The sequence below is a fragment of the Symphalangus syndactylus genome, chromosome 7 (genome assembly GCF_028878055.3).
Source record: "Symphalangus syndactylus isolate Jambi chromosome 7, NHGRI_mSymSyn1-v2.1_pri, whole genome shotgun sequence".
NCBI classification, from domain to species: Eukaryota; Metazoa; Chordata; class Mammalia; order Primates; family Hylobatidae; genus Symphalangus; species Symphalangus syndactylus.
The window spans coordinates 50,572,400-50,587,679 of NC_072429.2; the positions used below are offsets into that span (position 1 = coordinate 50,572,400).

At 38.5% G+C, this 15,280-nt stretch overlaps 1 protein-coding gene across 3 annotated transcripts in view; it reads left to right on the forward strand.

Annotated features, from left to right (window-relative positions):
• The first annotated feature begins 9,879 nt into the window (after positions 1–9,879).
• TRPC7 (transient receptor potential cation channel subfamily C member 7) overlaps positions 9,880–15,280 on the forward strand; it is a 191,095-nt gene continuing 185,694 nt past the window's right edge. For all 3 annotated transcript variants that reach the window (XM_055286156.2, XM_055286157.2, XM_055286158.2), the window contains exon 1: positions 9,880–10,172. In XM_055286156.2, coding sequence (XP_055142131.1) covers positions 10,171–10,172 — 2 coding nt within the window. In that variant the 5' untranslated portion in view covers positions 9,880–10,170. The remainder of the gene's footprint in view (positions 10,173–15,280) is intronic.

Below are 15,280 nucleotides of genomic sequence, written 5' to 3' on the forward strand. Positions count from 1 at the left end.
ACCGACACAGGCTGCCCCAGCAAGAATGTGACCTCAGGCAAGGTGAGTCTCTGAGCTGAGGTAGGATCTGAAGTTGCTGAACTATGGAGATGATCTGCTATGCGATTACCTCCACTGAGCGGCAAGTCCTTCCTTGAGGAGGAAGCTGGGAGGTATCTCAGAGTCTACCACAGTCCCCTTCTTTTTGGCTTAGAACCACGCTTCTATATGGGATGGAAGATCAGATCCTCCAGATGTCTGGTGTGCCTCTCATCCTGAAGGGAGACTTAGAAGAGAGATGTTGGTGAGATAAACAGTAGTGCCTAAAGCTGGAGTGGGTCTCAGAGTTCCACCTAATACTCATTATCTCCTTTCTTCCCTAGACATTTTAAGTTCCATTAACCCTCAGCTACCACTTCTACTGGCCTGGCTGCCTTCTTGTTAGTCTGACTCAGACCTTCAGCCCTAAGGACCTGACTCACTGGGCACCACGCTCCTCAGCTGCAGTCACTCGGCCAATCAATTTACAGTCAAAATTGGGAAAGGGAGTACTGAGTTAGGCCCAAGTAGATGGGTTCAGTTCTACACAAATTCCTCTCTGCCTCTATTGTGCAAAAACACCACCTCCTCTTAATGATTGGAGTCAATTACCCTGCCAAGATAGTGACTTCTTCTTGCTTTTGGTCCCTGTACACAAGGAGATCAAAGTACCCAAGTGAAAACTAAAGCTTGTAATTCAATGGGACTTTGCTAAGTCCTCTTGGGAAAGTGTTATCCTCTTTGAAGACCAGGACCGTTAATCTAGCAGAACCCAAAATTACAGGGAAAGAAAACACAATGACCCTCAGTGAGTCATTGAGAGTGATAGTAAATGAAACCACTACTGTTTTCACTCCTTAATTCCTGTGTCCATGTAGTCTTCCTTCAGGGACACAGCACCATATAAAGATCATTTATTTGATCCAAATACTGAATTTTAGATGATGGCAATCTGTCTTTGTAGAGTATTACCTCTGAACCTCCAGTGCTCTATCAGGCTATAGTTTCTGAGCAGAGTTTATTATATGACCAGTGAATTCTCTGGTTATAGACTCACTCGTGAACTTCCTTTGCTATAAAGTGCATCCCTTGGTCTGGTGCAATGTTGTGCAGGATCCTATGCCAGTGAATCAAATACTCGATAAACTTTTGGATACTGGTGCTGGCTGAGGTCATTTGTACAGGAAAGGGAAACTCATACTCAGAATGCATATCCATTCCTGTGAGACACGTGAAATTAACCACTAACCCTTGCAGGACGAAATGAGCCCAACGTTCTAAACCTGCCATCTAGAGGCCAGTTGTTCTTCCTGAGTGAGTAATGGTGTCATATTAACATTGGTCTCTGTTGCTGACATATTAAATATTCAGCAGTGACCATAGCTAGATAAGCCTTGGTAAGTGGGAGTCCAGGTTATTCGAGCCATGCAAATCCTTCATCATTGCTGCTGTCATTTATGTATCCATTTGGCCAACACTGGTGTGGCTGATGACAGACTGGCTGATGTTGGCTGGGTAGGTCATTTTGTCTACTCAGTTATATCACTTCCATGACATATGCTATCTGGTGGGCACTAATATGTGATACAAAAATCTTCACATTTTCTATCTATTCACGTATGTCTATTCACATGCCTCTACTTCACTTTCTTGTCACCAGTGTTCTATTCTTTCTCCCTCCAGGTTCATGACCAGGTGGGCAGGCCATTCATCACTGTCCATGAGTTTGTATGAATTTAACCTCAAGTTAGCTCTCTTTCTATGAAAGGAAATAAGCAGGTCCATCTCTCTGCCTTGGGAGGATTTCCTCGTCTTTCAAAGCCATCTCTGAATGAGACTGATTGAATGAGATTTGAATAGCTGCCATTCATTTTGACTTGTACCCAAATACTAAGCCAACCTATCTATATGCCAAACTCAGGGTTTTTGTACTTCTTTACCTGGTGTATTAAATTCTCCACATAGCCATAGATATGAGCTGAGGGAGGTATGCTGGTGCCACTGTGGTGGGTGCCATGTGGACTGGAGCCTTCTGATCATGCTCAAGCTTGCTTGAGTTTTCTGGTCTGCCCAGCCCTCAGCCCTAGATATACCACTTTCATTTTATAATTAATTGTGTGCCTAGGCTTAGCTGACCTTATAACGTAGTATAACTGACAGGACCCAGCTCATAATGGACAGTTCTAGACATATAGTCACTTGGTTTCTCATGGTCAGGTAATCCATCTCTACTTGGATCCAGTTGTATGCCAGAAGTTGTTGCAAATGGTGCATAATTCTCCACTTCAAATGGATGGCCATGCTCCAGAACCTCAAGGCCCACATTTGATTCTCTCACTAGTACTGGACCAAAACTATAAACGACATCTTTGCCTACCACTGACAATCCTTTGGGGAATGACTGAAGAAAGTATTACCATGTAAAGAATGTAGGGTTCTTTCTCCTAGGAATTGGTCTACCTCTTCAATCTGTTCCCGGTTTGAAAACAAGATCAGATCCACAAACTGGCAAGGAATTATGACTTTTCTAATAGACTGTATTTTTAGAGCACTTTTGGGGTCACAGTGAAGTTTAACAGAAAATACAGAGAGTTCCTACATACCCCCAAACCCCACACATTTAGTCTCCTCCCATTATAAACACCACACACTGGAGTGGTACATTTGTTACAGTCACTGAATCTACACTGACAAATCATTACCACCCAAAGTCCATAGTTTACATTAGAGTTTATATTAGGATGTTGTACACTCTACAGGTTTTGACAAATGTGTAATGCTAAGTATCCATTCTTTTTTTTTTTTCCTTTGAGATGGAGTCTTGTTCTGTTGCCCAGGCTGGAGTGCAATGGCATGACCCGGGCTCATTGCAACCTCTGCCTCCCGGGTTCAAGCGATTCTCCTGCCTCAGCCTCCCGAGTAGCTGGGATTACAGGCACGTGCCACCGTGTGCAGCTAATTTTTGTATTTTTAGTAGAGACTGGGTTTCGCCATGTTGGTCAGGATGGTCTCAATCTCCTGACCTCATGATCTGCCCACCTCAGCTTCCCAAAGTCCTGGGATTAAAGGTGTGAGCCACTGCACCCGGCCTGTATCCACTCTTAATTATAGTATCATATAGAGCAGTTTTACTGCCGTAAAAATCCTCTGTGATGTGCCTATTAGTTTCTCCCTTCCCCCAACTGCTAGCAACCACTGATATTTTTACTATCTGCATAGCTCTCCTCTTCCCAGAATGTCATATAGTTGGAATCATACAGTATACAGCCTTTTCAGATCGGCGTTTTCATTTAGTAATACATACTTATGGCGTGGAATTACAACTTTTTATCAGAATGACATCCTCAGCCTGCCAGTCATCCTTTCTTGATTTTTCTATAGGCACAAACTGAATAATATCCTAGTCAGTTGCCTCTTTTTTTCCCTAGGGATGCTATGTTCTATTAACCATTTTCATAACTCTGTGAGTTATGTTTCCTTACCCTCCAATCTTGCTCATCATTACAATAATTGCAACAGTCTGGTTAAGGATGTTCAAGCACCTCCACCTGGTGTCTATTGTTTCAGGGTTCTCTCATGCCCATTGTTACCAGTGAGTAAGTTCTGTAACAGACTATCCCACCATCAACCTTGGCTTAAAGAGAAGAACCATGAATGAAAATTTCAGTGATCCTGGTGGATATTTAGTCAGTGCATTTATGATGCCTTTGGTAAAAAGATGTGTCCTCTGGGCCCCATGAACATGATCACCTCAGGGACCTTCTAGCCAAACAGGATATATTGATTCTAGCATCCTCACATCTGTAAGTTTTTCATTTCTTTCCTTCATCTTTTGCTATGAAAATTATGTCACTTCAGCTTTGTGTGATGTGAACTATTCCTTTTTTATGTTACCAGAGACCATTCTAGGAGTAAGTTCACACCTTCCCCCAGAACCTTGCCAAGATGTTAAATCCTACAGTTGAAGAGAACACTACCAAGTCAATAAACTCTTCACCATCTAATTTTTATTACAGGGCCCCTTGGTCAAGCATCCTCAGAATCCCATTCCAAATACACTCCCCTGGCTTTTTCCAATACATCTTGGCTAGTTCCTACAGCTTTTTTGGGCAATTGTCCCTTTCCTGACTTAATCAGGTTTAGAACATCCTCTGCTATATTATGGCTGTATGGATATTAATGTCAACTCAGACCCTGAGTACAACTTAACCTTAGTTACAGGCCTTGTGGGCAGGAAGGAATGTGGTATAGGCCCTGGGCAGGCACGTGTACCTCATGGGGGTGAGACCTACATAATGTATTCCGTGAGGTGACAGCTGCTAGCTCTTAACATGGATGGATGGACCATGTCTTCAGGCTCAGAGCTTTCAGATGTACAGTTGACCCTTGAACAACACAGATTCTAACTATGTGGGTCCACTTATATGTATTATAGATTTTCTTCAACAAAACATAGCTCAAAAATGCAGTATTCAGAGGATGTGAAGCCCACATATATGAAGGGCTGACTTTTCCTATATGCAGGTTCCATGGAGATGACTGCAGGATTTGAGTATGAACAGATTTTGTATATTTGGGGGTCTTAAAACCAATCACTCTAGTGGTTGAGGGTCAACTAGGAGTCAAAATTTTCTGAGACATCATGTAGATATCTCTATCTCTTTAGAGTTCTGGACTTTCTTAAACAAGGTGATAATCTGACATGTCAGACCACCCTTAGTTGGCCATTTGGTTATCTGTGAAATTCAGTCACTCTGAATATGATTTCTCAGGCTGAGACTTTGACTTTCTATATTCTCCCAATAGAGTTTTTAAGAGCTTGTTTGCAACCAAGATGTCCTCCAGCTTTTACACCTGGAATTCTATTGCCTATTACGCATCCTCAGCTACTCATCCTTCTGTCAAATATTGGTGACATCTAATGATAGCTATCCAAAGCCATTGTGCTTGTCATTATTTCTCTGGTGAGTTTCAAATGCATATTTTCCACTTACCAATGCATTCTCTTCCACAAGCATAACATCCCAATTCACCACAGGTGAAAACTTAACTGGACCATCACCTTGTTTCATGGGCCATCTGTGCTCCATCTATGACCAGTGATAGGGTCAGCGCCAACTATGTGGTGACAATCCAGCTCAAGCATCACATCTTATCACCTAGTTTCTCAATCCATTCCTGATATAAATTAATACAGGTTAGGTTTTCCAGAAGTAGACACTGATATAGAGTTTAAGGTGAAAAATATTTATTAGGGATCAACATTTTTAAAAGGAAAAGGGAGGAAGCAGAATTGGGGAGAGGAAGAAATCAAACTATGATAATGTGGGCAATATAGCAACAAGCCTTGGAAAGAGTATTGCGTGTAAGCATGCTCCTGAAATGGTCTGTATTCTCTCACCTTGCTCAGTCACAAAATATAGTCTATCCTGCAAAGGGTGTGGCCCCGGGAAACATGGCTTTTTGTACCCAAGGCAGACCCTGAAGGATATGGCAACTGGAGGCTATCCACTGACTGCCATTCCTGCACACTTCTTTCATTGAAGGAGGATTTCCATTCTGACCACACCATCTTAAATCTTTTTTTAAAGGCAGAACACAAATATCTTAGTCTGTTTTCTGCTGCTGTAATAGAATACCACAGACTGGGTAATCTATAAAGAAAAGAGATTTATTTGGCTAATAATTCTGAAGGCTGTGAAGTCCAAGATCAAGGGCCACATCGGTGAGGGATTCTTTACTGTGTCATAACAGGGCAGAAGGCACCACATGCAAAGGATCATCCCTTGGTGAAAGGCAAAAGGGTAAGCTCAAGAGACAGAGAAGGAAGCTGGACTCCCACAGTAACCCACTCCCAGCATAAAGGTGTTAATCCATTTATGAAGGTGAAGCTCTCATAAACAAATCACCTCTTAAAGGTCCCACCTCCTAATACTATTACAGTGATAATTAAATTTCAACATGAGTTTTGGAGGAGACATTTAAACAATAGCAATCAATAAATATTTCATATGGGTTTCAGTTTGCTTTTATAAGAAACATTTAATAGATTACAAGCCAATTATAGCTTACATAAATCTTATAAAAGCATAACCATTGAAATCTGCAAAGTTATAGACCAAACTGAAAAATGAATAATTTTTCATAAAACACATAAATAGGAATAGAATTAAATTAGCATCTTTCTTATCATCACTTTGAGATATAGTGCTATTTCCAGTCACTCCGTTTGTAAATAAAAACACGATTTTTCATTACTTGAGAATAGTCTAGAGCAGAAAATTTTTCCCCAGATTTTGTGCTCACTCTAAAGAAGTTTTACCATGATGCTGTCATTAATCAAAATGAGAGAGATCTACTTTTTAAGTGGGTTCAGTATAGTGGCTTCTAGCAATTTCAGCCAGAATTTTTCTATGGAAACTAATTTACATTAATTCCTTAAATCTAATGCCTAAGAAGTCTGCTGAATATATTTCTATCTAGGAGAAAGAGCCAGACCTGACTAGCAACCACACAAAGTTGCATAGACTTAAGGAACATTCTGAGAGAGGAAAAAAGGGAGAATGAGTCTCCCAAAAGATTCATTTATTTGAAATAAACCTTCATATTCATGGCTTGGGTTTCTAAAACAACCTAGTCATTCAATAGGCAATAACAGTGTTTCCCCAAAGTGTGATTTATGAATCATCTGCATCAGAATCACTTTAGGTTCTTAAGGAGATAAAGTGCTTATTTTTCTAGGGAACCAGAAATTTGTATGTTTATATTTTTAACAGGCTAGTTAGGCGACAATGGAACACACAAAGTCTGAGAACCACAGATCAATAGTATGTTCACTGTTCAGTCACAGGGTGAGTTGTTAAGCAATAGTGAAAACTGACATAGGCTAAGCTCTATGTGCCAGGCTCTGCTGTAAGCTCTTCATGTGTGTTGTCTCATTTTATCTTCGCTATAATTCTGCAAGTAAGAAACTGTTGTTACTTTCATCTCACAGGTGATAAAACTTAGGGACACACTTGGGGAATAGGAAATTTGGAATTAAAATACAGGAAATTTGACTAGAAGTTGTACACACTCTTAACCACTAAATTCTACTGTGAGCCTAAGTCTGGTTGAGACTGGGAGATGCAAAACTCAAGTCCTTATGCAGGAAATTTAGACATCCTCTAGTCCAGAAGCTGAGCATCTTCTGAACTTTCACTATTGATAGTGAAGTCCTAATTACTTCTGTGTTTTATATATGGAAAATGATAATTTGATATGGATGCAACATTTTTTCAGATTACAAGTATTTGCCCCATTGAACCAAATATCTGTGTATGACATGCTCTGGAAATGATAAAGTACTCTAATTATAAGGATCCCGAAGATTGGATCCTTTGCAAAATGTCATCTTATCACTTTTGAAGAGCTGTCTGGCCTGACTCTGACTTGTCTTCAATTAATTAATACATCTATAAAACAATTAGCTCATTTCTTTTCTCTCTCATACATATATATATATATACACATATATGTATGAGAGAGATAAAATATATATATATATATACATTTGACTGTCATATCATCATTGGCACAACTTTCTAAAATATGGTTTAATTTTTTTAATGAGCCTATCAATACTGAAAACAAGGACATTATTCATGTCAGAGTTTTATGAAAATACGCTCTTGGCTGTTTATTAAAAACAGAATATAATGAGACTTCAATTCCATCATTAACTAAAAGCCACAAACCAGTATTCTTTTAAAAGTATTGTATAATTAAGAGTTGTCTCATTCTACACTACTTCACTAATCATGATGATGAGGATCCCAATCAAAAGGATATTATCACTTGTTAGAGCTAATCTTCTAACTTTGTTGTTGTGTAAGACACTTTTATCAGCTTCACATTTATATTTTGTTCCACACTTCATTGCAATACTAAAGAGCTCTTAATTCATTAGCGTTTTATTCAAATGCATTAAATCTACTTGTTTCTGATTCTAATAAAAAATAAAATTTCTGTATCCTTCAAGCCTGTAATTTTTTTAAAGTCTTGATTTTAGAAAATTTCTTTTTAGAATGGTATTTTATCCAATGTAACATAATTATTAATATTGTAAAGCTTGTGTGGAGGCTTATAAGAATAAAATGCATTTGTTGCCAGTCTTTTGGGAGGGTTTTGTTGTTGTTGTTTGTTTGCTTGCTTTTCAAGACAGGATCTCACTCTGTCACCCAGGCTGGAGTGCAGTGGCATGATCTCAGCTCACTGCAACCTCAGCCTCCTGGGTTCGAGTGATCCTTATGCCTCAGCCTCCCAAGTAGCTGGGACTACAGGTTCATACCACCACGCCCACAACTAGAGAACTACCTTAACTTCTATTGAGCAAGCAGAGGAGAAAGAACATTCAAACTGGGTTGAGCATTGTGGGTTATGCCTGTAATCCCACCCCTTTGTGAGGTCGAGGCAGGAGGATAGCTTGAGCCCAGGAGTTCGACACCAGCCTGGGCAACATAGTGGGACATGGTCTCTACTAAAAAATTAAAAATTAGCCAGGTCTGATGGTATGTGCCTGTATTCCCAGTTACTATGGAGGGTGAGGCAAAAGGATCACTTGAGCCTGGGAGTTCAAGGCTACAGTGATCCATGATTGCACCACTGTGAGACCCTGTCTCAAATTTTTAAAAAATTAAAATGAACTTTCAAACTTATCATGCACACCTTAAATGCCAGCTCTTTGGAGTTATTTGTATATGATTTTTCAATTAATTATCACCACGACAATTGGTAAAAGGCATTATAAACCCTATTATTACCCACCATTCACATACGAGAAGACTGAGATTCAATAGGTTAGGTGTTATGTCTAAGGTCACACAGTTAATAAGTGAATCAAAATCCCAAGGTCTTTTCCCCACATATCATGTTATCTCCAGAGAAAATACTAGTAGCATATTAATAAACCAATGCAATCTCATTTGGGTGTAAAACTAGAATGGTCGTGTGTACAATGCATTATAAGCAACTCTTTAGCCCTAAGTATTGCACGTGCACACAGTGACAGTTTTACAGAGTGTCAGTTATTAAGCTGTGAGTTGATTTCAGAAAATAACCACTCTGATTTATTGGTAAGTAACCCAGATAGACTGTAGAAGCAATTGTGGTTTTTCGTACACAGGCAATATTTCAGTTAAGATGGTTTCTCTCCAATGACATCATTAAAGTACCTCAGTGTTTAAGAATCATAGACCATTTGGTAACATAGCAATTGGTGAGCGTGGGAACTGTTGGGGAAATGGTAGTTTGGATTGAGAATTCCGTTTCAAAAAGTGGGAAGTTGCAAATGAAAGCTAACCCTTTTAGTCTTGTTACTAATGTGAGACTTGTTCTACACCACTGACCTCTTCCTGATCCTAGATAATGCTAAAAGATCATGAACCAAAATAGTAAAGTTGGAAGATACATCACTCACAGAAGACAAAGTGTGGTGTGGTGATGAGACTTACAAAAGAAAACTACTTATATCGCTCTTTAGGCTTCTCTGGTTTTAGTTTTTTCTTAACCCCCTCCCTCTGTAAACACACAGACACAACAGGTAGGAAACCAGCTCATTCCTCATTTTTCATTTGTTTAAACCAATGAATATTCGGCCTCAGAAGCCAGAACATGCTGCCTTATATAACGAGGGTTGTGTGTGTGTGTGTGTGTGTGTGTGTGTGTATGTGTGTGTGTGAGATGTGGTATTCTGGGACAGAGGAAGGGGCAGGTAGAAATCCTGAGGAGCTATGGTAGGAAGAAATAGTTGCTACCTCCCTTTCAAGCTACGTCGGGGAGAGGGGGTGGGGACTACACCAACCCATCAGCACGCCGCATGCCACTCTCACACAGATGCTTCTCCGTCATGTTCTCTGGGAAATTTCCCTCCGATTAGGAAAAGGACGGTAACACGTTTCTGCCTCGGAAGGCGAGTTTTTACCATTGCAGCACAAAGAACAGCGGAGCGCGCTTTCACATCGTTGCAACTCCACTCACTTGACCAGCCCTATACTTCAGCACCACGGAAAGCGGTACATCCTTGGCTACCACCCATGGGGAGCCAGCTTCTGGCGACTCAGCACCGGATTCCGGTCATCTAGAGGAGGAACAAGCCTGCGTATTACACCCTCAATGTAAGCAGCTATGATGGTTCTTTCATATTGATTTTTTTTCCAGTAGAGCTTGTGTTCTCTCTAAAATATGGAATTGAACTTTTATTTATCAGCCTTCTTCCTCTAGTGCACTGCTTAGATTTTTAGATGGATCTTTATTTGTTGAGTTGGTAGAAGAAATTTTTTTTCTTTTATTGAATGTCTAAGTTTTCAAAGCCATTTAGAAATAGACAACTCTTGTCGGTAGCCTATTCCTTTTGTGCTAGAGTAACATAGTTTTATTCCTAGAAGAGTGTATAGGTGTTGTCTCTTCTTTCCCTTCACTACTGACAGCTTTCTAATGTATTTATGTGGTTGTATTTATCATAATATAAATATGGGGGTAAGAGAAGGGAGAGGGTTATATTCTAATAAGCAGCCACCGTTAAAGAACTACAGGTGGCAAGAAAGAGATTGTCATTTTTCTTTTCTTCTTGTTGAAAATATGGTCTGAGCTATATATCTCCTTTAGGCATCCATTTCAAAATAACAAATATGCTCCTAATGAAAGAGGTGTAATCTAGGCAGAGCTTTGAAACTCTCATAATCTCCCCTTTAAGTTTGAAGTTGTAAATTCGTTTACCTATGATTGAGTAGACACAACCAAAATGCTATTGCTGTTAATTGTAATTTAGAGGCGTAATGGATTCAGGGTAGACTCAGAAAAGGCAATAATGATTGACCCTGTCTGGTGGCACTCAGTGAATTTTTGCCTCAGAATGCCACCTGCTGGTGGGTCTTATTTCTGAATCACCGGGTACACATCAAATTTATGAATGAATTCACATTAAATCCAGAATATTCATTATGGATGTGATGCAAACCCAATCTCCAAGATCTTTTTAACAATGACATTGATTCAATTATTTAAAAGCTTACCAAAGTTCTATGTCACAATTGCCCTTTCGTAAATATTTATTTCCAAAAACACTTGCTCCTAAACTTAGGGGCATGTAGACTAGATAACTCCTTTAGGCAGTAATTGACCCAGAAAAAAATCAGAACTATGTGGAGCCTCGTTGAGGCTAATTGCAGAATGCATGTGGTATCTTGGATGAGAGCTACCAGGAGCTCTTGCTTAGTAAAAGCAATCAACATTTCCCTCCATATAAATATTCAGCATGTTACTTTTTTTTAGTATTGTCATTTCATAATATAAGGGCCTCTCTTTCTTTTTCGATAGTAGATGTTTATTTCAGACTCTTATGACAGAGGTCAGTGAAATCATCAAAAGGTTACACATGTATTTTATTTCAAGAAAAATCTTTTTTAAAAATAAAGCTATCAAAACTTGTTTCAGCTCCACCTGGAGCTATACACAATGAGATATAGACATCCAGTTTCATAACTTCCAACTTCCAAATACGAAAATAAGGATTTTAAAAGTAAAAAGAAAAATAGAAGCACATAAAAAGCACTAGTTATATTTGGATAGGTGGTACCTAGGGCAGTTTGAAAAAACTGAGGATAAATTCTTCTCTAAATGATGTTACTTGGTAGAAAATAAATTACTAATAGAAACACTTATTAACATTCAGGAACACTAGATGATATTTTTATTCCAAGATGCAGTGGAAAAACCATCCCACATTAGTAGAATTATTTGGAAAGTATATCTTAATATAATACATTTTAATGAGTAAAAGAAGGATACTTTGCTTGTTTCCTGTAGGATTTAACTGGCAAAATGTATGAACTCATGTATACCACGGGATAGTTAGGTATATATATCTTTTTTCTTTTATTTAAAGTATGTACGTTGTAGAAGCAAATTATTATCAATAGCTTAGGTGGAAACTTAAATGCCTTAAACCCACAATTAATATAGTTTTAATAAGTTAAATAAAGCTAATAATATCCAATTTCACTAAAGCACTTACAAGGCAATGACAAATAGTTTACATTCACTATCTCACTCAATTTCAACAGAAAAAGGAAGGTGATATTTAGAAATAAGTTGGATGCCTTTGGAAATATGTAAAAATTTTCAGGAGTAGTGTGAAGAAGTGAGAATGTCTCAATTTTCTGCCTCAGTCACCAAAGGACATCATATGCCTTCTGATATTAGCTGCTTCATCTAGCAACTTATGGGCCATAATTTATAATGGAGCTAATTAGAAACTGATTTTACTTAGGAATTCATACCTTGTTTTAAATGTTGCCAGTCATAAGTAAGAAATAGCAGTTATAGAATTATATGGCTCCTGCATTTTGTGAGAAGGAAGATGCTGGTAAACACCAACAGCTCCAATGTACTGATCTTCTTAAATGACCAACCCAGATTCAAATATTTAGGAATGAATTAAGTTGATTGACCAAGCACCATATGCAAGGCATCAGGAGTACAGGGCACCAGGTGCATATGCCATATACATGAGTATTCCCTACCCTCAAGGATCTTGAACTGTAATGGAAAAAGTTATAGCCTAAAGAAACTCAGAAAAACAAAAACAAAACAAACAAACAAAAAACAGAAAGACAAAAAGAAGATGGCTGGCAGTGGCATACTAGCCAAAAGCACAAACTTTCAAAGCAGACAGACTAGACCCTTAATAGTGAGTCCACCACTGACACGTTGTATAGCTTCGGAAAAGTGGTTAATTAATTTGACCATCACTTCATCATCTGTTAAATGGGAATGACAATAGCACCTAAACCATGTAATAGTTTGTGAGAACTTGATAATGCATGTTCTCAAATGTGTCATGTTCGCTATACATTTCTTTTTTTTTTTTTTTTTTTCTGAGACGGAGTCTCGCTCTGTCGCCCAGGCTGGAGTGCAGTGGCGCGATCTCGGCTCACTGCAAGCTCCGCCTCCTGGGTTCACGCCATCCTCCTGCCTCAGCCTCTCAGAGTAGCTGGGACTACAGGTGCCCGCCACCACGCCCGGCTAATTTTTTTGTATTTTTAGTAGAGACGGGGTTTCACCATGGTCTCCATCTCCTGACCTCGTGATCCACCCGCCTCGGCCTCCCAAAGTGCTGGGATTACAAGCGTGAGCCACTACGCCCGGCCCATGTTCGCTATACATTTCTAATCATTTTTCCTTAATGGTTTATGTACTTACCTCCTTTTTTATATGTTTATATTTACAATTCATTCATCATTACATTGCTGTCTGTCTTTACAGGCTGGCATTATTGTGTTGAGCACCTATAATGTTAAATTTCTCTTTATATCTTATTTGAAAAATAAATGAATAAATAAATATAAATGACAATGCACACAAATTACTCAGCATGGTGGCTGCCACGTGGTTAATGTGAAACAAATGTTAATCACTATGATTAAATAGTCATTCAGGAAAATAGCTAACCTTATCAGAAGATTACTTATTTAAAACAGTAATTTATGTAAAGCACTTAGGACAGTGTCTACATGGTAAATGTGTAATATATGTTAAATATAACTATGGTATAGTCATTTAGAAAAATAGCTAAGCTGAGTATATCAATGTACAGTAAAATGTGAGACAATTCTAATAATTGTGTACTTAAGTGCATTGATAGGTAAGATTTTGATCATTATTGTCATGAACATTTGTATAAAGTGTTATGGTATCCAGGGCATTTGGTAGACATTATTTAATCTTCATTGTGCTCCTGAAGAACATGAGGAACGGCCTTTATTACTCGCTTTATTTTGGCAAGAGAACTGTGGTTTAGGAGAAGACTCCAAATGACTCTTTCATCACTGTTGCTCTAGACTAATACTCAGAATATTAACTCTTGGGAGAAGATGCACAGACCAAAGCTGGGTTTTCCTGGGTGTTTGATCTGACTCCTAGATTCTGTTTGGTTCTATATCCAGTTGGAGAATATTACAGGCTGAATTGATTTTAAGCTTGGATAATTTCCATAGAGACTTTTGATGCATGTAGCATTTTAGAAAAGAGACAACAAATATCTCTGAAAAGATATTTTGATTAAGTGGTCTTTTCTTCTTCGGTAATTAACCGCAATTTCTGTCTCCAAAAGGCTTTATGGCCATGCTCATCTGCAGCTGGACTTAGGGCACAAGATTCATACTTTTCATGGGTCAATGACATCTGGCTTCCCTCAGACTGGCTGATGCATCTGTAAGAGCAGCTTGATAAAAATAGCAACTGAAGGATCAAGAGGGAGTTTAATAATCAGTCCTCCTCTCATATATGGTTTTGTTTCTACTAGAATCCTTCTTCCAAATGACATCAAATGTCAATTGTATGCATTTCTGGAAAATGTAAAACATAGTGTAATTGGGGTATTTAATCACGCATTATCTCAATAATATATGCAAATAAAAATGTATTTGCATTCAAAGTTCATTTTTAAGAAAAATACTAAAATAAGGGCAATCAATTGCCAATTGCATTTTAGGGAGATTCATTTTGCTTATCATTGGCCCTAAAACTGTGATAAGATCTCCAGAGTTCAGCAGGGCAGCACATTTGATTCATGAGTGTAAGCTTTGGCCACCAACTATTGTGAGCCATGTGACTTTATCTTTCTGACACAGCATCTTTTGTGGATTCTTTCCAATCCATGTGATATGTATAGCTAAAACATGAATATTTGCGACATCAAAATTAAATAGCAAGGATATGGTGGCTGAATATATTCACAAGTGCATAAATGTCTAAAAAGCATCATTAGAGGGATATTAGGGTAAGAGAGAGTCAGAGCTAATAAAAAGGCCACAGTGAGGTTAAAAGGCCTCCATCAATATCTGCATCAATTCTCATGGCTTCATAGTCTATTGTGAAGCCCCTCGCATTGGAAGCAATTTCACTGAGTAGCACATGCCATTATCTGCTTATATGCATACATGACTCTAAGGCTCATAAGATTTCATTTTTAATGCTAAATTCTGCTAGGAAAGGAGCAGAACTGACAATTTTGTGAGCATCCAAATGTGTTTCAAGGCTGAGGTTTTAAAGGCTGCGAAAGAGTCTTGTTTATTTCTTACTACATCTGGGTGTCTGTTTTCAAGGTCATTCAGAAAAATGCATGTCAAATGGTGAGGACATTTTAACGTCTGCCAAGTAGTAGCTATACACATATATTATTTTCTTTGGTAAAACATAATTATTGTAGAAACATCAAGATTTA